Raw genomic sequence first — 24,180 nt, forward strand, 5'->3', positions numbered from 1 at the left:
GTAGTGCCATGTGTGATGCATTTATTTTCTCCACTCAGATGTCTTGGTCGTGTGACGAGCTATGAGCTAACTAAACGATGACGATGGTCCACAGGTGGAGGACTCACCTGACCAGGTTGAGCATCATGGTCTCGATGCTGGCCTGTCCCAGGTGCTCCGAGCTGCCCTCCGTGTGGTTATCCAGAAGGTTTTTCATGATGGCGATGGTCTGCTCCACAAACTGAGTGTTGGTGTCGTTGATAGGAACCTGGGAACACGAGAAGCAACCGTTAGACACTAACTCGCCGATTACGTTGACATCACAGAGATGTTCAGATCTGAAACCGTTTGTTGGTGTTGGTAGCGGATCTGCTCGCGATCCTGCAGTGATTCTCAAAGTGGGGTCCCTGGTCTAAAAAAGTTTGAGAACCCCTGCCTTACACCATATGATTAACTGCAGGTCTTGATGATATAGCTCATAGTGATTGGCTGTTTACAAAGTAAAATCACATTGACCATCTGAGATCTGGACTGATGAATGTTCAAAACTGGGCGTGAAGAGTCGTCGCCCGACTCACCGGTCCCTGCGTGTCGAAGAACTTTCCGATGCTGTTCCTCAGCTTGTTAAACAGCATGGGGTAGAGGGCGGGGCTTAGCTCCAGACCCAGCAGGTCTTTGACATTGGTGCGGATGTGGAGACCGACCCGGTCGTGGCCGCAGACCAGCAGGGCGAGCAGCCTGTCCAGGAAGCGGCTGACGGGTGTCTCGCTGGAGGCCGAGGAGGAGCAAGAGGAGGCGACAGGGTTGTTCACGTCGCACGGACCCATGGAGATCATCGAGTGTTTACGCTCGCTCATCGGGCCCATGGGGGGGCTGTAGGTCGCGGGGCCAGGGGTGCTGCGCTGCTGGAGACAGACGCCGCCCAGAGCACACAGGAAGCCCGTCATGTTAATCCACTCCTGCTGCCGTGAGGGGGGAGGAGGGGGAGGGAAGGCAGACACGGTGTCACGAGAGAGCTGCAGGTAGAAGCCAACCGTTTCTATTCATGTACGAGCCAATCAGAAGCTCGACCAATAAAATACACAACAAGTCACACGAGGAGGACCGTTTCTGAATCTGTCGTTCATATTCACTCATCGTCTGGCCTTAAAATGCGAGCTCACCTGTCCGTCTTCTGCTTTGTTTTTGGGGAAGTTGAGGATCTGTTTGGTGACCTGGTCCCACTTAGCGTGCGTGTCCTCCCAGGCCTGACGGAAGAACGACAGGTGATCAAGAGTTTATGTTAGAAGAGGAGGAAGAGAAGAAACGACCATATCGTGCATGACATCATACATGACATCATACATGACATCATACATGATGTCTTGCTGTGGGTCTGCACTTCACATCGTAGGCTGAGAGCTCGACTAGCATACAGACTTAATGTAAGTCTCACCTGTATATCAGTCTCACCTGTGTATCAGTCTCACCTGTGTATCAGTCTCACCTATATCAGTCTCACCTGTGTATCAGTCTCACCTATATCAGTCTCACCTGTGTATCAGTCTCACCTGTGTATTAGTCTCACCTGTGTATCAGTCTCACCTGTATATCAGTCTCACCAGTATATCAGTCTCACCTGTATATAAGTCTCACCTATATCAGTCTCACCTGTATATAAGTCTCACCTATATCAGTCTCACCTGTATATAAGTCTCACCTATATCAGTCTCACCTGTGTATCAGTCTCACCTGTGTATCAGTCTCACCTATATCAGTCTCACCTATATCAGTCTCACCTGTATATCAGTCTCACCTGTGTATCAGTCTCACCTGTATATCAGTCTCACCTATATCAGTCTCACCTGTATATCAGTCTCACCTATATCAGTCTCACCTATATCAGTCTCACCTGTGTATCAGTCTCACCTATATCAGTCTCACCTGTGTATCAGTCTCACCTGTATATCAGTCTCACCAGTATATCAGTCTCACCTGTATATCAGTCTCACCAGTATATCAGTCTCACCTATATCAGTCTCACCTATATCAGTCTCACCTATATCAGTCACACCTGTATATCAGTCTCACCTGTGTATCAGTCTCACCTATATCAGTCTCACCTATATCAGTCTCACCTATATCAGTCTCACCTATATCAGTCACACCTGTATATCAGTCTCACCTCTTTCGGCCAATTAGTTTGCAGCTGTGTATCACTTGCAGTACCATCTGTGTCCACCAGGTGGAGTTTGTAATCCTATTAGCTACCTGTACGCTAGCCGAGAGCTCAGCCTAGGGAGAAAGTTTTGAACTACCGACAGCCCCCGAGTCGTGCTGCCAACCTTCGCTGAGCTTAATTTCCTGAACAGTATACCGCCGTTTGATTTAAAGGCACCATGATGACATATGACGGAGAGAAAGATGGGGAAAAATGGTGCCGCCAGCCTCGTCTGTGTATCCCAGCACAGCATGTAATACGCGATAAATAGAGGTGAATTTGAAATCTTGTCGGATGGTGTGCAGGGTGTGATGGTGGTGGCTGCACTCGTGCTAATGACGGCGTGTGTGTCAGTATATTTTACTGGTATGTTGGTCGCTCCGGTGTACAGGACGCAGCCAGGTATTAAATATGCGTCTGATACACAAAGTGTGTTTAATAATCTGCCTTCTTACAAACAGACTTAAAAGTTTAAACATGTTCAGAATCAAACCGAGCGTGAAATGATGAGAAGACTCTGTTAGCATGTAAGTCAGAATATCTTCAAAGGGAGCGTGTCTGACCTCAATGTTTCCCGGGGTCGGGTGCTCGATCCTCCTCAGTAACGCCATCACTCTCTTCTGCAGGGTGGAGCGTCCTGTGGAAACAACAGTTCTCATGATGAACTGGTCGACGCCTGGTTAACACAGCTTTACTCATGGTCTCCAGAAGCACTGACCTGTCCCCATCATGTTGCTGACCGATGCCAGCTCGCTGAAGGTGGCGTAGTTAGGCAGCATGGTCTGGACCGACACCTCGTCGGCAGCGCTGCGGATGTCGGCCTCCTCGCAGAGGTGACGGAAGCACGACATTGCCACCAGCACGGCCTCGGTGTCCGGACTCCACAGGAACATGTAGAGACTCACCTCAAGCTTCGTCTGAGCCTGCCGGCAGATTGGGATCCCTCCGCCCATCGTCGCACACTCCTGAAAACAAACAGTCCAGGGTTAGGGTCTAAAGTCCTCTAACGGTCCAGGGTTAGGGTCTAAAGTCCTCTAACGGTCCAGGGTTAGGGTCTAAAGTCCTCTAACAGTCATGTGATCTCCGTACGTCACCTTGTTCTTGAGCAGAAACTTGTTCCTGCAGATGAGAATCTCTCGCAGCCACTTGAGGACTTCTGTTCCGTTCACCATCTGCTGACCGATCAGCTTACGACAGATGAGGAAGAGAACCTGAGAGCTGCAGAGGAGAAGAAGAAAGTTATGATCCTGTGGGCGTCGCTGTGAAGACGCTGCAGAGCCAACAGAGCTAACATGCGTCATTGTAGTGAGGTCACGGCGGGTTGAGCAAACAGCTGTAGCTCCATGAGACCGAGGGGGGACGACAGGTGAGAGGATTATGTCCTACCTGATGTCCCAGAACGTCTCAATGGGGGCTTCAGGGTTCCACAGCTCTATGGTCTCGGGCTGGTGCAGGACTAGCAGAGCCTGGACCCAGACAGGACAGTACCGAGAGAACCAGAAGAGACAGAGAGAGACATGAGCAACTCAAGTGTTCAAGAAGACTCTAATTCATCGTTGTCATGACTACAAGAGAAGAATATTTTATTTAAACTTCTTTTTATAAACTGAACAATTCCACAACCTCCATCGCCTCCTGGGAGAGCTGGGTGGTGTTGGTCAGCGGGACGAGCTGCACGAGGCCGGTGATGAGCTCGGCCGTGCTGCTCGGCATCTCTGGAGCCTGCTTCACTGGGTCCTAACACACACACACACACACACACACAAAGAAACACACACACACAGATGAATATCTCTCTACCTTTTAAGAACGTGAACATGTCGTGATGAAGGGCGGGACTCACGTGCAGCATGAGTTTGGGGTCGGCGTGGATGAGTTTGACGAGAGCGAGTAGAAGGCACTTGTAGCTCCGAGTGTCGAGGTCTGTGGCTTTCTCTTTGAACTTCAGACTCGTGCTCATCTTACCTTTAAACGTCAGACTCTGCAGGAGAGAGGACCGCGGTCAGAGTGTATGTGAGGTCTCAGTGGCGGCCCCTACTTTAACCCTTTAGTATAAACCTGATGTTCAGAGTGTATCTTAGGACTCACCGGCGTCATACGTAGTGGCGCGTGGGTCCCGGCGCCCTGGATAACTCGGTTCAGGGTTTCGGAGAACATGGAGCGCAGCTCTCCAGAGTAGCAGTACACAGCGTCGATCTTGGGCCACCAGTCCAGGTGAGACTGAGGAGACGACACAGAAATTGATGAGGCGAGATTTCAAACTGTGGACCTTTTCTATGACAATCATTTCTGTGTTCATCAGAAAGCAGAAAAATGTCAAACTTACGTTGGTGATTATTCTGTGCAGAGAGTTAACCAGGACGAAGTGGAAAGTAGAAGGCGAGGAGGCGGCCAAACAGACCTGAACACAGACAGAAAGTTCAGGTGAGTATGAAACACCTGCATCACCATGACAACAGAAACATGGAGTGGGAGCATGGTGGTCACAGCCCACCTTAAAGTGCTGGTTGTTGTGAGGATTGATGCGGAAACAGGACACGAAGCAGTCCATCATGAGCTCCACGTCGGCGTTCTGGCTGCCCGTCCCCCTCCAGAACGGTTTGGCCGGGTTGAACAGCAGAGCCTGATGGGACAGAAGGGGTCAAAGGTCACTTCAGGTCAATAAAAAGGTTTGTGGGGACTCGTCAGTAAGAGTAACTCATGATCGGAAACAGTTTCCTGTTTTTATGAAAGTGTCCGAAGTGAGTCCGTTCAAATGTGCGATCAGTACAACTACTATATCTTTACAATAGTATTTGAAAGAGATAGAGTCGGAGTGAGGAGACCTTGAGATCAATGACGATGGACTGCACCAGCAGGAAGATGGTGGAGTGATCCTCCCAGTTGATGTAGGTGGAAGCTTTGCACAGTTTGACACAGGCGATGGCGGCGCTTTCCATCAGCTGTTTGCTGCTTCCCTGACCAGATATAGCTTTACGGAGACTGTCCAAGAACAGCTTCTGCAGGAGAGAGAGAGAAAGAGAGAGAGAGAGGAGAGAGAGAGAGAGAGAGAGAGAGAGGGACAGTTTTTGTGCCTGTGTCTGTGTTTGTATGTTTGTCTGTGTGTGTGTGTGTGTGTGTGTTAGTGTGTGTGTGTGTGTGTGTGTCTGTGTGTGTTTGTGTCTCCACCTTGTTGGCCTTGCTGTCCTCCACCGTGTCTTTGGAGATGGTGTGTAAGATCTCTGGACAGAGGATGAGGAGGATGATCTGCAGCGGCCAAACGGCGGCCTTCCTCTTTGCGCTCTCTGCAAAGCTGTCGACCAGGTCGAACAGCTTCTCTGCTGCTTCTGAACACACACACACACAGAGACACACATACATGAAGACACACATACACACACACACGGAGACAAACACAGACACACACACACACACACACACACACAAAGACACACATACACACACATACACATGGAGACACACACACACACACACACACACACACACAAAGACACACACACACACACACACACACACACACAAAGACACACACACACACACACACACACAGAGACACACACATATCAGATTGTGTAGATGACGTGTGATTGGTTATATTAATGGTTTAAAAATTCCGGACGCGGTCGTCATTCAAACGGGTTTAGATTTAAAGATAGTCTCGCGTGTCGCTCACTTCAAGAAGTAATGAAAATAAGACCTTCAGTATTCGATCAGAGTCAGAGACTGAACACAAAGACTCTAAAGAATCTCTAACCCTGTGTACAGAGAGTCCAGCTCTGAGCAGGTTTGGAGAAACTTGGAGGGCTGAATGTGACAGACTCAGGTGGAGGCTGTGGGTTAGGGTTAGCGCCCTTACCTGCCATGTCCGCCTGCGGCCTCTGGTATAGCATCGTGAACTCGTCGGGGTAATTCTCCACCCAGTTCCAGAACGCCTACAGGGAGAAGAAGGATGAGCTGGAGACAATCCTGAACTCCGACCAGTCATGACTCTACACATGTTCATAGCATCCTGCATGCTGCAGATTCAGGGGTCAGGGTTCAGGGGTCAGACCTACCTTCTCTAAACTGTTGATGACCGACAGCTGTGCAGGTTTCTTTAGAGCTCGGAACTTCAGTGCAGTTTCTGGAACAACAACAGATCAAAAAGGTCACCGTGACCGCTTCAGTAATCCTTTTTATGATCGCTCTGATCTGTTACTCATAAACACCAATCAGAAGGCCACATTCAGCACGACAGAGTTGACCTGCGACCTCTCACCTTGCAGCAGCCTCTTCAGCTTGGAACAGTCCACGTTGATGTACTGCATCAGCTCGATGTCGTGAACGTCCACGTTGTCCTCAGAGCAGACGGTGAGCTCCTGCAGCCTGCAGAGAAGACACAAACACGTCAAGGCTGCAGCAGATCCAGAACCCCCAACCCAAAACCAGAACCATCCCGGGCCTTTACCTGGTGGAGATCCGACTGAAGACGGCGTTGAAGTTGTTGCAGCTCAGAGAGAAGAGGACAGCTGAGGCGGAGACACGGAGCTCGGCGGCGTGCTGGTGGCCTTCCCGGTACGTGTGGATGAAATGACAGATCTCCGGCAGCAGCTGTTTGACCAACATGGTCTCGTCCAGACGCAGACAGTCCTTTGATTGCTGAGGAAGAAGACCGGGACGTTAACTCTCTGAGCGTTAAAGGTCTGTTCAGAAAGAACCAATGAATGAACCATGAAGAAGAACCACAGCTTTAAGCAGGATCAGACACCAACAAAGAAGACTGTCTCTGATGACTTGGAAAGAGTCAGAAATATGTTAAAACACGTGACGTGATGTCTTCTATTTAGATTTATGATTCATTATTGCTCACTCATATGGAGGGTGGACCCTCCTAAGACCTTTTCAAGCTGAAACGCCATGGACATGTTGTTTACCATCCAAACAGGAAGTGTTTTTTTGAGAGGCTTAGGCTAGTCTTCATTATATACACATATCATTAGAGAGGATGATGGGGGGTGCAGGATGATGGGGGGCGCAGACTCACCCCAGCCAAACACTTCTCCAGCGTGTCCAGGATGATGAGCTGAGAGAGGTAGAGGTTCTTCTCCGAAGCTTCTCCAAATATCCGCTGTGGAGACAAACATCAGGTTTCTATGGCAACGCTAAATGAACACGTGTAAGCTAACACCACACTCATTAAAGGCTCATATAGGTTCATTCAACGGGGATGTGTAGTAACCATGGATACGAGTGGAAGTCAGTCAGTTACAGTAAAACTTTAATAGTCCTCTTCACGCCGCCTTTATCAGAGACACAACTTTAATTATTCTCATAAACTCAAACACAGCAGAGGTTAGAAAGACTTAGGACGCGGTCACACTGGTATGCCATATCGTGCTTAAGCACGATTGACCCTCCCCTCTCCGTTCCCTCGCTGGCCTCACACTGCTGGCCTCACACTGCTCCAGGACTAACGGGGTCTGAGCATGGTTACCTCTGTACATAACGTCGTAAAACAACACATCCATGGCTTAATGCGATTATGAAGCGTGTTTACAAACAGACGGACTCGAGACATTTAAAAAAAAAAAAGGGACTCACGGTCGAGTCAGCGTCTGCACATCAGAGAACATGACAGCTAGTTTACTGGCTTGAGGCTTATTTTAAGTCATGTTAATCAGATACAGTCATAAATAAATTAAAAGAATAAAAGAGACGCGCGGTGGAGTCTGCGTCCGTACATCAGAGAACATGACAGCTACTTCATGTCTTTACTCTGAGTCATGTTAGTCAGATACAGACTGAACACTCTGGATTTCTTCTGAATGAAGGCTGTCAGTGTTGTGAACCCGCATGCTTGTGCTCGTGCATGAAGTGTACCGTGATGAAGAACACCTCTCTGAGAGACAAGAGAGCTGAGAGACGAGAGAGCTGAGAGACGAGAGAGCTGAGAGACGAGAGCTGAGAGACGAGAGAGCTGAGAGACGAGAAAACTGAGAGACGAGAGAGCTGAGAGACGAGAGCTGAGAGACGAGAGAGCTGAGAGACGAGAGCTGAGAGACGAGAGAGCTGAGAGCTGAGAGATGAGAGCTGAGAGACGAGAGAGCTGAGAGCTGAGAGACGAGAGCTCAGAGCTGAGAGATGAGAAAACTGAGAGACGAGAGAGCTGAGAGACGAGAGAGCTGAGAGACGAGAGAGCTGACAGCTGAGAGACGAGAGAGCTGAGAGACGAGAGCTGAGAGACGAGAGAGCTGAGAGACGAGAGCTGAGAGACGAGAGAGATGAGAGACAAGAGAGCTGAGAGACAAGAGAGCTGAGAGACGAGAGCTGAGAGGAGAGAGAGATGAGAGAGCTGAGAGACGAGAGAGCTGAGAGACGAGAGCTGAGAGACGAGAGAGCTGAGAGACGAGAGCTGAGAGGCGAGAGAGATGAGAGAGCTGAGAGCTGAGAGAGCTGAGAGACAAGAGAGCTGAGAGAAGAGAGAGCTGAGAGACAAGAGAGCTGAGAGACGAGAGAGATGAGAGATGACAGACCTGAGAGACGAGAGCTGAGAGAAGCAAGAAACGAGAGAGGTAATAGACGAGAGCTGAGAGAAGAGAGAGCTGAGAGAAGAGAGAGCTGAGAGACGAGAGAACTGAGAGACAAGAGAGCTGAGAGACGAGAGAGCTGAGAGAAGAGAGAGCTGAGAGAGAAGAGAGAGCTGAGAGACGATAGAGCTGAGAGACGAGAGAACTGAGAGACAAGAGAGCTGAGAGACGAGAGAGCTGAGAGAAGAGAGAGCTGAGAGAAGAGAGAGCTGAGAGAAGAGAGAGCTGAGAGACGAGAGAGCTGAGAGAAGAGAGCTGAGAGACCAGAGAGCTGAGAGACGAGAGCTGAGAGACGAGAGAGCTGAGAGACGAGAGAGCTGAGAGACGAGAGAGCTGAGAGACAAGAGAGCTGAGAGCTGAGAGACCTGAGAGACGAGAGCTGAGAGACGAGAGCTGAGAGACGAGAGAGCTGAGAGACGAGAGACGAGAGAGCTGAGAGACGAGAGAGCTGAGAGACGAGAGCTGAGAGACGAAAGCTGAGAGCTGAGAGACGAGAGCTGAGAGACGAGAGCTGAGAGACGAGAGAGCTGAGAGACGAGAGACGAGAGAGATGAGAGATGACAGAGCTGAGAGACGAGCGCTGAGAGCTGAGAGACGATAGAGCTGAGAGACGAGAGAACTGAGAGACAAGAGAGCTGAGAGACGAGAGAGCTGAGAGAAGAGAGAGCTGAGAGAAGAGAGAGCTGAGAGAAGAGAGAGCTGAGAGACGAGAGAGCTGAGAGAAGAGAGCTGAGAGACCAGAGAGCTGAGAGACGAGAGCTGAGAGACGAGAGAGCTGAGAGACGAGAGAGCTGAGAGACGAGAGAGCTGAGAGACAAGAGAGCTGAGAGCTGAGAGACCTGAGAGACGAGAGCTGAGAGACGAGAGCTGAGAGACGAGAGAGCTGAGAGACGAGAGAGCTGAGAGACGAGAGAGCTGAGAGACGAGAACTGAGAGACGAAAGCTGAGAGCTGAGAGACGAGAGCTGAGAGACGAGAGAGCTGAGAGACGAGAGACGAGAGAGATGAGAGATGACAGAGCTGAGAGACGAGCGCTGAGAGATGAGAGACGAGAGAGCTGAGAGACGAGAGCTGAGAGAAGCAAGAGACGAGAGAGGTAATAGACAAGAGCTGAGAGACGAGAGCTGAGAGACGAGAGAGCTGAGAGACGAGAGACCTGAGAGACGAGAGCTGAGAGACGAGAGAGCTGAGAGACAAGAGCTGAGAGACGAGAGACCTGAGAGATGAGAGAGCTGAGAGACGAGCGACCTGAGAGACGAGAGCTGAGAGACGAGAGAGCTGAGAGATGAGAGAGCTGAGAGAGCTGAGAGACGAGAGACCTGAGAGAAGCGAGCTGAGAGACGAGAGACCTGAGAGATGAGAGAGCTGAGAGACGAGCGACCTGAGAGACGAGAGCTGAGAGACGAGAGAGATGAGAGATGAGAGACCTGAGAGACAAGAGACCTGAGAGAAGCGAGCTGAGAGACGAGAGAAGCGAGCTGAGAGACGAGAGACGAGAGAGCTGAGAGCTGAGAGACGAGAGACGAGAGAGCTGAGAGACAAGAGAAGCGAGCTGAGAGATGAGAGCTGAGAGACGAGAGCTGAGAGACGAGACCTGGGAGACGAGAGCTGAGAGACAAGAGCTGAGAGACGAGAGACGAGAGACGAGAGCTGAGAGATGAGAGCTGAGAGACGAAAGCTGAGAGACGAGAGAGCTGAGAGACGAGAGCTGAGAGACGAGAGCTGAGAGACGAGAGCTGAGAGACGAGAGAGACGAGAGCTGAGAGCTGAGAGATGAGAGCTGAGAGCTGAGAGATGAGAGCTGAGAGACGAGAGCTGAGAGACGAGAGCTGAGAGACGAAAGCTGAGAGACAAGAGAGCTGAGAGACGAGAGCTGAGAGACGAGGGTCGAGAGACGAGAGCTGAGAGACGAGAGCTGAGAGACGAGAGCTTAGAAACGAGGGTTGAGAAATGAGAGCTGAGAGACTGTGCAACATGATCATTACAATAAATAACATGAAAACATTTGTTTACATTATCTCAACATGATTTCTGTTGTCTACACACCAGTGTGACCCTGAGGTCATGCAACCCGGGTAGAGCTGCAGGGTGTCCTGCTCGCACACTCACCATGTTGTTGACATTTTTGAGGATGGTGGTGAGGCCGCTGATGACGAGGGAGAACTTGTACTTGGAGATGTTGATCAGACACTCCTTGTTGTGCTCGGTGCTGACTTTGGTGTGAGTGTTCTGGTGTCCCACTTTGATGGGAAGCTGGAGGAAACAAAGAGAGGACGGTCAGGCTGTGATACCGAGTCTGACCTCACATCAGAAACGACCTTCATCTGAAGCTCCAGTTCTCCAGCAGTAACAGAGTGAACATTTGAGTGACTCTGCTCAGCCTTTTTCCTCGGCTACAAGCTAACAGATCAGCTCCGCCTCACAGAATTGATCCCACACTCCAAACATCTACTCCTTAGATAAATGGTCCGCTGAGTATGTTCTGCTGCTGAGAACAAGCTAACGCTTAACAACTCCAGATGTTTCTGGAAACACCTCTGATGTTAGGTATCGGATACAAACCAGTACGCCAGTCAATGCTCCAATCAAAGCTAGTAAATTATCAGGGACAGCTGTGGATCAGTGGTGTCAGACGTCTCGACTGAAAGGTCAGGGGATCGATCTCCAGATCCCGCAGCTACATGTGGATGTTTCCTTTGACAAGACACTTAACCCCACGTTGCTCCCATGATATAGCGGGATATACTGACCTATGACCCCTGTGCAGTGAGCCCTCTGATGACCTATTACCCCTGTAATGTGATATTTTTGATGACATATGACCGCTGTACTTCTGATGACCTATGACCCCTAGGGGTGTAATAGTAGACAAAAATTTTGGTTCGGTACGAGTCTCAGTATTGAAGCTTCGGTTCGGTACAGTAAAGGGACTTGATGCAACACTTTTTATTTATTTATTAGGAACATTTAGAATTTCCCTTTTACACATTGGGCTAAGTGCAGCATCGACAGTTCAGACTTGTACACCTGCTCAGGTTAATTTTTAATAACATTTTAAATTAAACATTGTGAAAAAAACCATAAAATGAACTTATGCTGCATCCTTCAACCAAAAGAGTCTCCAATAAATAAAAGATATGAATGAAATAAAGTATTTCAGAATGAAATGAAGTAATTAATATAGCCTATATGTAAAAATATTTATTTTAAATTTCACTGACACCTTTTAGTTTATGAAGGCAACAGTTTTTTGAATGCCCTTTGAGCACATAATAAACCTAATCACATCTGGGATAGTATAGTTTAATCGCAGAACTATTAATATTTCCCTCTGTTGATATAAGAACTTCAATGGTATTTGTTGTGGCTTTGGCCCGTTCAGAATTACTAGCAAAAGGTTTTCTGTTGGGGAGGGAGGGTGTTCATTCTATCATGCTGCAGGTTATGCTCCCACACAGACGCGTCTCCCCTTTTGCGACGCAGCACTGCTGGAGCGGGATCATCGCTGAAAATTAAATTTAAAAAAAACTTTATTTGTCCCCGGGGGGCAATTCAAAGGCACACAGAGCAGTAAATTAACAACGAAACAAATTAAAACAAAACTTAAGAGTAAGTCCGTAAAAAGAACTCCAACATGGTTACATGCAACTGTCCAAACCGACAGGGCTCGAGGAACGAGTAACCTGCAGAGTTTATGTTTGAACTGTTTTACAAGTTACTAACTAAAAACTGTCCCATACCAGCGGCCGCAGCCTTCCTCCACCCTGAGGTGTGCTTCCGCTTTGCGGTCTGTGTGGGAACATAGATTAAAGAACTTCTGTTCCGCGCGTACTCGGATCGGTCCGCGTGCCGAAAACCCTGTACCGAAACGGTCCGAGTACGTGTACCTTTACATCCCTAATGACCCCTGTGATGTGATCTTTCTGATGACCTATGACCCCTGTGGTGATATTTTTGATGACCTATGACTCCTGTGCTATGATACTTCTGATGACCTATGATCCAGTGCTGTGATTGACTGATGACCTTTGACCCCTGTGCTGTGATGCTTTTGATGACCTTTGACCCCTGTGCTGTGATGCTTTTGATGACCTCTGACCCCTGTGCTGTGATTGACTGAAGACCTATGATCCCTGTAGTGTGACCTTCTTATGACCTTTGACCCCTGTACTGTGATTGACTGAAGACCTATGACCCCTGTAGTGTGACCTTCTGATGACCTTTGACCCCTGTACTGTGATCCTTCTGATGACCTTTGACCCGTGTTGTGATTAACTGAAGACCTATGACCCCTGTACTGTAATCCTTCTGATGACCTTTGACCCCTGTGCTGTGATTGACTGAAGACCTATGACCCCTGTAGTGTGACCTTCGGATGACCTTTGACCCCTGTGTTGTGATTGACTGAAGACCTATGACCCCAGCAGTGTGACCTTCTGATGACCTTTGACCCCTGTGGTGTGACTGACTGAAGACCTTTGACCCCTGTGCTGTGATTGACTGAAGACCTATGACCCCAGTAGTGTGACCTTCTGATGACCTTTGACCCCTGTGCTGTGATTGACTGAAGACCTATGACCCCAGTAGTGTGACCTTCTGATGACCTTTGACCCCTGTGTTGTGATTGACTGAAGACCTATGACCCCAGTAGTGTGACCTTCTGATGACCTTTGACCCCTGTGGTGTGACTGACTGAAGACCTTTGACCCCTGTGTTTCATATTCATTTTGAAGATAACCTTCAGCCTCTTTCCTCGGGGCTCCATGTTTTCTTTATCAGAGTTCACAGTTAAACGTCTGAGGCTTTAAAAACTGAGTTGGTTTGTGATTCAGAGGAACTCATACTCAATTCATTGACAATGTCAGGTGATTTAAAACAAGACTAACCCTGTTGTTGGAAGTGGACTTATAAGGATCCTGGTCCTGTGGAGTGGTCTTGGACGCCCTGAACATTTAAAGAAACTGACATTTTGTTGAGCATCAATGCACAGCTGAACAGAAACATCAGTGTGTCTTCAAGGGTCGGACTGCGTGGCTCACATTCCTCGCGTTGTCAGGAACACTCACGTCATTTATGGCAGAAGATCCGGCTCGGACAGAGCTGGCAGCCAGAACGTAAACAGGAAATGGACCAGCACGCCACTCTGCTGTCTCTGAATCTCTGTGCCCGTCCACAAGTCCTCATTGGACCTGTGAGCCACTTCATGAAAATCTGCTTGGACCACCGAGTCTACCATAAGATTGCAAACTGACCGTTTGACGCCACGTGTTCGAATAACCCGACACAACCTTAGTTCATCAATGATCGGCAGAGTCAGAAGAACTGAAGCTTTAAAACATCTTCATCACATTTTAACCCTAACGTCCAAATTCTGCGTGTTCAGTCCGTCTCCGCTCCGTTACGGCAGCAGAGCTTCATTTTCAACGCAGTGTTTCCCATACATTGATTCATCCGATTATCGACAAGGACCGCCACGGATTCATTTGTTGTATTCATAAAATTGCTGCGGGCACTAGAGAGAGAGTGGGAGAGAGAGCGTGTGAGAGTGCAGGCCCGCTATGAGTATGAAGCGTGTTAGATGTAGCTGCAGCTACGTTACCTGCTCCTCTCTCTGCGAGCATCGCAGGGCACGCTGAGCTACACCAACATACAGTACATTGCTTCACGCGCACACACACACACACACTGGAGCACCAACCACCACGCGTATCTTTTTTACTTTTAGTCAACAGCGCAAAGTTGATCCGTACGGATCATAGACTGTAGGCTACATATTAGGTATGGACTTAACAATAGCAACATCTGTACATATATAAACAACACAACTTCAGAAGGTCAACACTTTTTTATTTTCAGGTGTAATTACAGATTTTTTTTCCTCAACTGTTTATAGGTTCTTTATAGGTTCGTAAATCGCACATATATTTTTATCCCTGCACGGGTTATGTACATTTCTTGAATACGTCTATTTTTAATTGCACAGTTTAAGTTTGTTTCATCTAGGGGTATTCTTTAAACCTTTTTTCGGGTTAATATATATGTATGGGAGGGGGTGCGTCGGTTTTGTGGTTTAATTTGTAACAAATGTTTCATGTCATGTACGTCTTTGTAACCTGCTACTGGATGCTTTGAATTTCCCTCGGGATCAATAAAGTATCTATCTATCTATCTATCTGTCATCTCACAGCCTGCTAAATTAATGTAGAGGAAAAAAACGTATTTGATATAAACACAAACGTAATATTAAAATTAAAAATTACAGAATAAATAAATAAATAAAAGACTCTGTTTAGACGGTTCAGAACGACGACCTAAGTGTGTTTGTTTATGTGTTTTATACTCTTTTATACCACTTACAGCGGATTATGTCACGCTGTCACGAGTGAATGTGGAAAATTACCGCAGGAACTCCTTGGTCTTGGCACTCCAGCTGTCCGGCTGTACTCTCCCTGCTGCCCACTGAGAGCGCAGCCTGTGGGTGGACGAGGGCGCACGCATGACCAAATGTTGGACGCCAAGTCAGGGCTGATAGCAATGTTTGTTTCATGACTTCGTTTGGTGTCAGACATCTGTGCAGCTCTACTTGAAGCTTTTAGCCAAACACCGCGGCCTCAACCAGCCCCCTACTAACTCCGTGTACCAGAACCCTCTGACTGAGTGACCCTGAAAAGAGAACCTGGACGTTAACTGTAAAGTGACTGTGAGGGATTTATCGTAGGATTAGGCTAATCATAACCAGGAAGTAGATTTAAAACCTTAAACCAGTGGTAGTAATCCAACTAATCCACTAAACCCATCTGAAGTCCATGATCCTCAGAGACTTACCCGGGACCCAAGGGCTCAAACACCTCTAGAGAACCAAACCCCCCCAGAGACCAAAACCCCTCCAGAGCAGAGACCCAAACACCCCAAGAGACCCAAAAATGTCCAGAGAACCAAACACCTCCAGACAGACAAAACACCTGCAGAGACCTAAACACATCCAGAGACCCGAACACCTCCAAAGACCCAAGCTCCTCCAGAGACCCATGGAGTTGTTCTGCTTCCTGTTTGACAGGAAGGTGGGCTTTCAGTAAAGGTACAAGCAGTAAACATACACACTACGTCCTTCAGTAAGTGGGCGTGGCTTATGGTGGCCATGAGCACAGGAGGAGCAAACCAAGGTTCAGGTAAATCCCCCAGTGTGAGGGTTGTGACCTTTATCAGGGTCATGAAAGCCTGAAGCATGTCGGTCTAATAAAGTTAATCAAGTTGATCTTTCTGCTACGAGTGCTGCTGGAGCTTATTCACTGCATTAAGCCTTTCTCTCTCTGGGTGCAGCCCGATACTACGACTCTCCTTCTCCAGTGTTTGGTTCATTAATACATCCGAAGCATCTGAAGCACAACCTGAACTTTACCTGTTTGACACCTTTGTTAGATCACCTGTGGTCATTTGCTCCTGGCTGTGGTTCAGGTGTAAAACTAAGAGGGACAGAATATTTTCTGTTGACTGTCCATGTTGGTTTTAAAAGTCCTTTTAACTTTTTACAGTGTTGTGTTAAAGAAAGACTTCAGTTCAGCTGAGAGGACATACCTGTACACATTCTTAAAGGACAGGTGAGTCTGAGCGGACACACCTACACACAGTCTAAAAGGACAGGTGAGTCTGAGCGGACACACCTACACACAGTCTAAAAGGACAGGTGAGTCTGAGAGGACACACCTACACACAGTCTAAAAGGACAGGTGAGTCTAAGAGGACACCTACACACAGTCTAAAAGGACAGGTGAGTCTGAGAGGACAGGACACACCTACACACAGTCTAAAAGGACAGGTGAGTCTGAGAGGACACACCTACACACAGTCTAAAAGGACAGGTGAGTCTGAGAGGAGACACCTACACACAGTCTAAAAGGACAGGTGAGTCTGAGAGGACACACCTACACACAGTCTAAAAAGGACAGGTGAGTCTAAGAGGACACACATACACACAGTCTAAAAGGAGAGGTGAATCTGAGAGGACAGGACACACCTACACACAGTCCAAAAGGACAGGTGAATCTGAGAGGACACACTTACACACAGTCTAAAAGGACAGGTGAGTCTGAGAGGACACACCTGTACACAGTCTAAAAGGACAGGTGAGTCTGAGAGGACACACCTACACACAGTATAAAAGGACAGGTGAGTCTGAGAGGACAGGACACACCTACACACAGTCTAAAAGGACAGGTGAGTTTGAGAGGACACACCTACACACAGTCTAAAAGGACAGGTGAGTCTGAGAGGACACACCTACACACAGTCTAAAAGGACAGGTGAGTTTGAGAGGACACACCTACACACAGTCTAAAAGGACAGGTGAGTCTGAGAGGACACACCTACACACAGTATAAAAGGACAGGTGAGTCTGAGAGGACAGGACACACCTACACACAGTCTAAAAGGACAGGTGAGTCTGAGAGGACAGGACACACCTACACACAGTCCAAAAGGACAGGTGAGTCTGAGAGGACACACCTACACAGTCTAAAAGGACAGGTGAGTTTGAGAGGACACACCTACACACAGTCTAAAAGGACAGGTGAGTATGAGAGGACACACCTACACACAGTCTAAAAGGACAGGTGAGTCTAAGAGGACACACCTACACACAGTCTAAAAGGACAGGTGAATCTGATATGACACACATACACACAGTCTAAAAGGACAGGTGAGTCTGAGAGGACACACCTACACACAGTCTAAAAGGACAGGTGAGTCTGAGAGGACACACCTGTACACAGTGTAAAAACACCACATTAACCAACATTAGGTGACTGTAGCTAACATTTAGTGTCCGTGGTATTGAAACAGGTAAAGACATTACGTCATTTGGACCAGGTTTTGTGAGAGGTAAAGCCAGCATGATCACAGCCTCGGTGCTGACACAGTCACTTCTTATTTGTTTACATTAGAAGGCTAGGCCTGATGCTAATGTTAGCATGCTAGCTGACATGATCCAAAGCGCTATCTTAGGAGCTTTAACGGACACACACTCACAGTTTTTATATGTTTTATATTTAAATGTCTCTGCTGAGATGCTTTATTGTGTTTTATTGTAGAAATCCTCGCGTGTTTGTGTTTAAATCCAGGGACAGAGGGGGGATAAATCAGCTAATTGATCGTACAGACGGCGCTAGCTTACAGACAGAGCCATCTTCAGTGTTCGTTATTAGCGAATAAAAAGCGGACAAAGTTCTTTCCTGCTCGGGATGATCCACAGCGAACCCGGGGATTAAACACCAAACTTGGGTTACTGTAAATTCAGCGCCGGTACCGGGGCCCGGAGACCCCCGAAACCTGCTACACCCTTCCATCCCCGGACTCAGCCCCTCTTACCTGCTCATCAAACCTGGTGATCACGGCCTGGACCCACTCCACGGGTTTGTGAGCCGCCATGTCGGCGCGGGGGGAACCGCAGAGCTGCGCCGGCAGATCCGAGGTACGAGGCCGCAGCTGGAGGGCTTATTTCCGCATGAACGTGTGTCCGGGGTGGGTGGCAGAGGACAAGAGGGGCAAGTATTTTTCCCTTTCTGCAGGATTCACCATGCCACCGCCATGACACACCACCGGAAGTCTTGTTCACAGAAAGTGATGGGAGGTGTTGGAGAGCTCTGCTCGCTGCAGTGACACACACACACACACACACACACACACACACACACACACACACACACACACACACACACACACACACACACACACACACACACACACACACACACACACACACACACACACACACACCTCCTCCTCCTGCTCCTTCTTCTGTGGCTTTTCCGCCTGCTGCTGGTTTATTAGGGGATGAGATGTCTTTGGACTGAGGTTCAACTTGAAATAAAAACATGTTTGTTTTAAACATAAAGAGTCTTAAAGTCAAACCAGGGGCGAGGCCTGCACATCAGACCTGTTCTGAACACAAAGGTAACACTTTAATGAGAAGTGACGATGCCTGTATATGTTGTTGATAAATAAACTGATATATAAATTAAAAGTTAAAAAAAACATTTGAGATTTTTGGGCCTTCATCAATCATGGGCCAATCTTCACACTTCACCCCTACACAACGCGGCCCCTGAAGTCCTACAAAGTTAAGATCTTCTGCACACAAACAAAACATTGTCCTCCGTTTTGGGACTTCAGGGTCACCGTAGTTTACGATACAGCGAGCACGGATCACATATGTTTCTCTGCAATAAGGTCTTAAAACTTCGATCCTTGGTTTGTTTTCTAGAGACGAGTAAAAGTATGAATCACAGACGAATGACACAAACAAACATTCAAAATTAATTTATTGAGCTCAAACAACTCGGGTACAGTTTGAGTGAAGGCACAGTTTATAACACGATCACACATCGACATCATTAGAGCCGAGAGTGAACACCGCGAGTTACACACACACACAGAGAGAGAGAGACACACACACACACACACACACAGAGAGAGAGACACACACACAGACAGACAGACAGAGAGAGACAGACACACACACAGACAGACAGACAGACAGAGAGAGAGAGAGAGACACACACACAGACAGAGAGAGACAAACACAGACAGACAGACAGACAGAGAGAGAGAGAGAGAGAGAGACACACACACACACACACACACACACACACACACACACACACACACACACACACACACACACACACACACACACACACACACACACACACACACACACACACACACACACACACACACACACACACACACACACACACACACACACACACACACACACACACACACACACACACACACACACACACACACACACACACACACACACACACACACACACACACACACACAGAGAGAGACACACACACAGACAGACAGAGAGAGAGAGACACACACACACACACACAGACAGACAGACAGACAGAGAGAGAGAGACACACACACGTATAAATCCTGGTTTCTTTCTCCTCTCTGGTCACTTGTGGCGGTGGTGCTCGAGTCTTTGGTTTTTATAATATTGCGTCTTTATTAAATACGTCACTGTGTATCGGCAGCTGCTTAGACGTGATCAGGAGGAATCTGGACGTCTTCTTCTTCACCTGACGGCCAGGCGGAGCAGCTGTCTCTCTGCTCCGTCGCATTTCTTCTTCTGCAGCTACTTAAAGCAAAGAAACACACTTTGGAGGGTTCATATCCTTTGTCACACACCACTCAGCTGGACAGTTATCATCTTTATTTGAGTAGCTCTTTACTCCATGGCGTCGGGTCTCGTGGCCACATAGACAAACAGGACGATGAGCAGCACGACCACGGCCAGCGTGGGCAGGACAATGGTGGCCACCTGCTGCCGGGCCTCCTGCATGGCCGCCTTACGCTCCTTCTTGTCCTTCGATGTCTCCTTCTTGGCTTTTCCTTTCAGCTGCCTCATGATGTCTCCAAGATGGCTCGCTGAGTCTTCACTGCGCTCACAGGAGCCTGAAGGAGTCAAAGAAACCCTTCAGTTAGACTGACTGTTGTACCCCCCATCCAAACCCTGACCCTGACCCTGACCCCCCACTCAAAACACCAATCACGACCCCTCATCCAAACTCCTGAAGGCAAAACAGAAACCCCTCAGTTAGGAAGACTGTTGTACATGAGGGTGAGTGCTAACCCTGTCCTAACCCTGACCTCTAACACATCACAGTAACACGTGCAGAGTGTTGGGTTAACAACAGACACATGAACACATCACAGTAACACGTGCAGAGTGTTGGGTTAACAACAGACACCTGAACACATCACAGTAACACGTGCAGAGTGTTGGGTTAATAACAGACACATGAACACATCACAGTAACACGTGCAGATTTTAGGGTTAATAACAGACCCCTGAACACATCACAGTAACACGTGCAGAGTGTTGGGTTAATAACAGACCCCTGAACACATCACAGTAACACGTGCAGAGTGTTGGGTTAATAACAGACACATGAACACATCACAGTAACACGTGCAGAGTGTTGGGTTAATAACAGACCCCTGAACACATCACAGTAACACGTGCAGAGTGTTGGGTTAATAACAGACACATGAACACATCACAGTAACACGTGCAGATTTTAGGGTTAATAACAGACCCCTGAACACATCACAGTAACACGTGCAGAGTGTTGGGTTAAGAACAGACACCTGAACACATCACAGTAACACGTGCAGAATGTGTCATAGCAGCTTCATTTTTCAGTCCCGATCCTAAAATCATGATTTAGATTCACTGCTCTGACGTTAACTGGAGAAGTCTTCCTGAGGTTTGATGTCATTGTCGTTTACATCTCAACATGTAAAAAAGAGGTCATCAGTTTGAACTGGTCTGCTGTGTGGTTACAGCTCCATCTAGTGGCTTCACGGAGACTAGCAGCTGTTTGAAACACACACACGCGCATACACACACGCACACGCGTAATTTTCTGCTTGTAGAAAACTTCCTGTATAAAATGTAGCCTAGTTTCATGTGAATACTTAAACGGACTGATTCATCCCCGACTTCAACCCGACCGTTGTCCTGCGATAGAATAAAACCAGTCTGTGTGTAATAGTAGAGGAACAAACCCCCCAAAAAGGCTTTACTTTTCGAGATACCCCTACCCGAGGTAGAACAAAGCATAACCGTATTTTTTCATAACTTGAACATGTCTAGTTGATGAAACGGATAGTTGTATAACAATATTTTATTTTACTGCAAAATAACTTTTTTTGGATGTTTTATACATCTTACCAAAAAACGAAAATAGGTCAAATTAGGGCTTCTCCAAAAGGGACAGCTCTAGCCTTATCACATGTATCTCTGGGAATCAGAATCAGAATTTCACCAAATTTGGACAGGATGTTCATAGTTATCCTGATAGTTATTAGATAGTTATTAGTTTCAATTATGCAAAGTTTTATCAATACCATTTTCAATTTTTTAAATTTTCACACTTAAACACACATGTAGTTTAGGCGGAAATTGAAAATTGAAACAAAAATTAAAAAGGTATGTATATCAAAGTCTGTCATTTTTTAAGTAAGGACACCAAACATTAAAATATATAATTTGTATCTTCTTTAGACTGTTATCTCAACATAAAAGCAAGTTATTTGACTTTTCACTTGACCCTATGCTGTCACCAGCCCCTAACAGGAAACTAGTGCAGCCAGGATTTCAGGGCGACCTGGTACAATGGGGCCCTATGGATGTGTATGTGGGAGGAGGTGGCCACAAACAATAGATTAAGACTTAACAACAAGACACAATATAATTGTATTCTGTAATATATATATATAATTAAACATTTTATAGTTATTCCTAATACATTTTGTCTCATATTTTCTATCTTACATATGATTTATATGATGACACTCAGAGTCAGCCCGCTGCTTTCAACAATATTGTCACCTACGACATTGTTTCTATTTCATTCTAAAAAATTAAAGCATTGTCATCAGTTGTGAAATATTAATGAACTAAAAAACAGTATTGATATATATAACCTTGAGTTCTTAGAAATTAAATATACTTCATATAGTCTATTTGTACATCGCCCATACAGCCTGTTGTAGTTTTTTTTATGTATTTAGTCATATAAAGATGGTGTGTAGTCACCATATCTCCTGCTTTTAAGAAGAACCCTAGTTACTTCAGAGGATACACTGGATGAAGGGATAGTTTTTATAATACCCTAAGTATGATAAAGTGTTAAAAAAAAGCTACAATAGCTATTTTTGTTGAATGATTTATCAGGCAACCAATGGAGCTGGGATACAAAACAATTCTTATTGTTATCTTATTGCTTAAATGTGTGTAAGGTGAATTAGGATAACAATCATGCAGACATGTTTATAAGAAACTTCTTTATACACTTATTTTATCTCATTATATATATAATGACATTTGATTTTAAATGCTAATTACAAAGGATGATTTCCACTTTTAGACAAAATGACTGTGAACCTGAGAGCTTAACACCTTGCAACTAAAAACCTTTGTGTCACACTAAGCATTCCCTGGGGATCCCCTTTGTCTGTTCTACCTCAGGTAGGGGTATCTCAACTTTTAGGGGCCCAAGTTCCTCTACTATAAAGTACCCGTATCTTCAGCGTTACTGGGTCCATAGAGCGTGATCACTGCGAGTCTCGGTCTCATTATTCTGATTCTGATTCGACTGTATTTTCTGACTTTCAGGACCTGATGACGTTAACAGGGTTATTCAGTGTTTGATGTTCCTTTAAAAAAAAGTATCCACTGATTTACAGACGTCTACCTTCACGATGTGAGCCCGCCTGTCAATCAGAACAACCCTGAAGGAACTGCAGGACTTCACACTTCTGCCTTGGCTTCATGTGGACTAAACATGGTTCACTTTTCCTTACAGTGCAAACGCAGCGAATGATGTCATATTAAGTGTGTCTGTACTCGGAGCATCTTAAAGTTTATCCTATTTAACGAAACACACTGCCTCGGAAATCTGCAATAATAGAGTATTCTACCAAAACCAGTGTCACTATTCACTGAAAAGAGTCGCTTCAAGGAGCCGGTTCGTTCCCCTCTTAAGTCCTGTGACCAGTAGCCGTCCTGTTCCAGCAGGTCACATGCTTCCCCTGTGTGACGTGAGTAACGTCACTGCCACATTCAAACTGGTTGGTTAAAAAACTTAATTGTGTGTTTTTTAATGTTTCATGCATGCACGCGAGGCTATATATGAACCCTTAACCCCCCCCCCCCCCAGGTTAGTAAACACAACTTCCTCCTGTCGATGGTCAGATAGCACGTACTGATGATGCGTTCACGGACTCCTTGGATGCTCGGACTAACGAAGTTTGTAAGTAGTTCTCAGGTATGTTCACGATCTTTAGAATCATCAGGGACAAAATAAACTTTAAAAAATGATGATGTCACCGCTGTGAGCTGATCTGTAGACTTGGTTTGTAAAGTAATAACTTGTTACCAACCAGCAGAATGTTTTTATTAAACACGATATTCATGACAAACTTTACGACCATTAGGACACTGCTTACGTTGGTCGCTTTATTTCTGCAGAGTTAAAGGTCCAACCTGTGGCTTTATTTCTGAGAGTTTAAGTACCACCTGTGGCCTTCAGGTGCCTCAAGCTGCCGTCAGGTGAACTTTCCCTCCCTCAGTCATTTTTCCGACAGCACTTGAAGCTGGTTAACTTTCTGAAACGTGAGCTGCAGCGAGGACTGAAAACTGCTGACGGTACTTTAAAGCCGACACAGAGTTAAACTTACAGGCAGAGCTGAGCCGGGATCTGTTCTGGAAGGTTCTGCTGGTGTTCTCCCGGAGTCCTGGACCCGGACCGGTTACACAGAACTAAGTAAAGCAAGTTAAAACTCCGCTGGTCCTCCTCTGAGCTCGACGTGGCAATCAGTGGACAGACTGAAGGAGTAGAATCTGTCAAGTCAG

At 46.9% G+C, this 24,180-nt stretch overlaps 1 protein-coding gene across 2 annotated transcripts in view; it reads right to left on the minus strand.

Annotated features, from left to right (window-relative positions):
- The window catches only part of nf1a (neurofibromin 1a), a 61,824-nt gene extending 43,309 nt beyond the window's left edge, over positions 1–18,515 (minus strand). Inside the window, exons 1-21 of one of the 2 annotated variants that reach the window (XM_061046186.1) lie at positions 18,108–18,515; positions 10,854–10,997; positions 7,203–7,286; positions 6,627–6,817; positions 6,438–6,544; positions 6,235–6,302; positions 6,036–6,111; positions 5,348–5,505; positions 5,005–5,178; positions 4,674–4,802; positions 4,506–4,580; positions 4,268–4,399; positions 4,023–4,160; positions 3,803–3,916; positions 3,566–3,645; positions 3,274–3,397; positions 2,898–3,144; positions 2,743–2,816; positions 1,143–1,226; positions 558–938; positions 108–247 (exon numbers count right to left, since the gene is read on the minus strand). In XM_061046186.1, the coding sequence (XP_060902169.1) occupies positions 108–247; positions 558–938; positions 1,143–1,226; positions 2,743–2,816; positions 2,898–3,144; positions 3,274–3,397; positions 3,566–3,645; positions 3,803–3,916; positions 4,023–4,160; positions 4,268–4,399; positions 4,506–4,580; positions 4,674–4,802; positions 5,005–5,178; positions 5,348–5,505; positions 6,036–6,111; positions 6,235–6,302; positions 6,438–6,544; positions 6,627–6,817; positions 7,203–7,286; positions 10,854–10,997; positions 18,108–18,167 (2,780 nt within the window). In that variant the 5' untranslated portion in view covers positions 18,168–18,515. Of the gene's footprint in view, positions 1–107; positions 248–557; positions 942–1,142; positions 1,227–2,742; positions 2,817–2,897; positions 3,145–3,273; positions 3,398–3,565; positions 3,646–3,802; positions 3,917–4,022; positions 4,161–4,267; positions 4,400–4,505; positions 4,581–4,673; positions 4,803–5,004; positions 5,179–5,347; positions 5,506–6,035; positions 6,112–6,234; positions 6,303–6,437; positions 6,545–6,626; positions 6,818–7,202; positions 7,287–10,853; positions 10,998–18,107 lie in introns of both variants that reach the window. The other variant, XM_061046185.1, reaches the window with a different exon arrangement.
- Between the last annotated feature and the right edge of the window lie 5,665 nt (positions 18,516–24,180).

The sequence above is a fragment of the Labrus mixtus genome, chromosome 9 (assembly GCF_963584025.1).
Source record: "Labrus mixtus chromosome 9, fLabMix1.1, whole genome shotgun sequence".
Classification (NCBI taxonomy): Eukaryota; Metazoa; Chordata; class Actinopteri; order Labriformes; family Labridae; genus Labrus; species Labrus mixtus.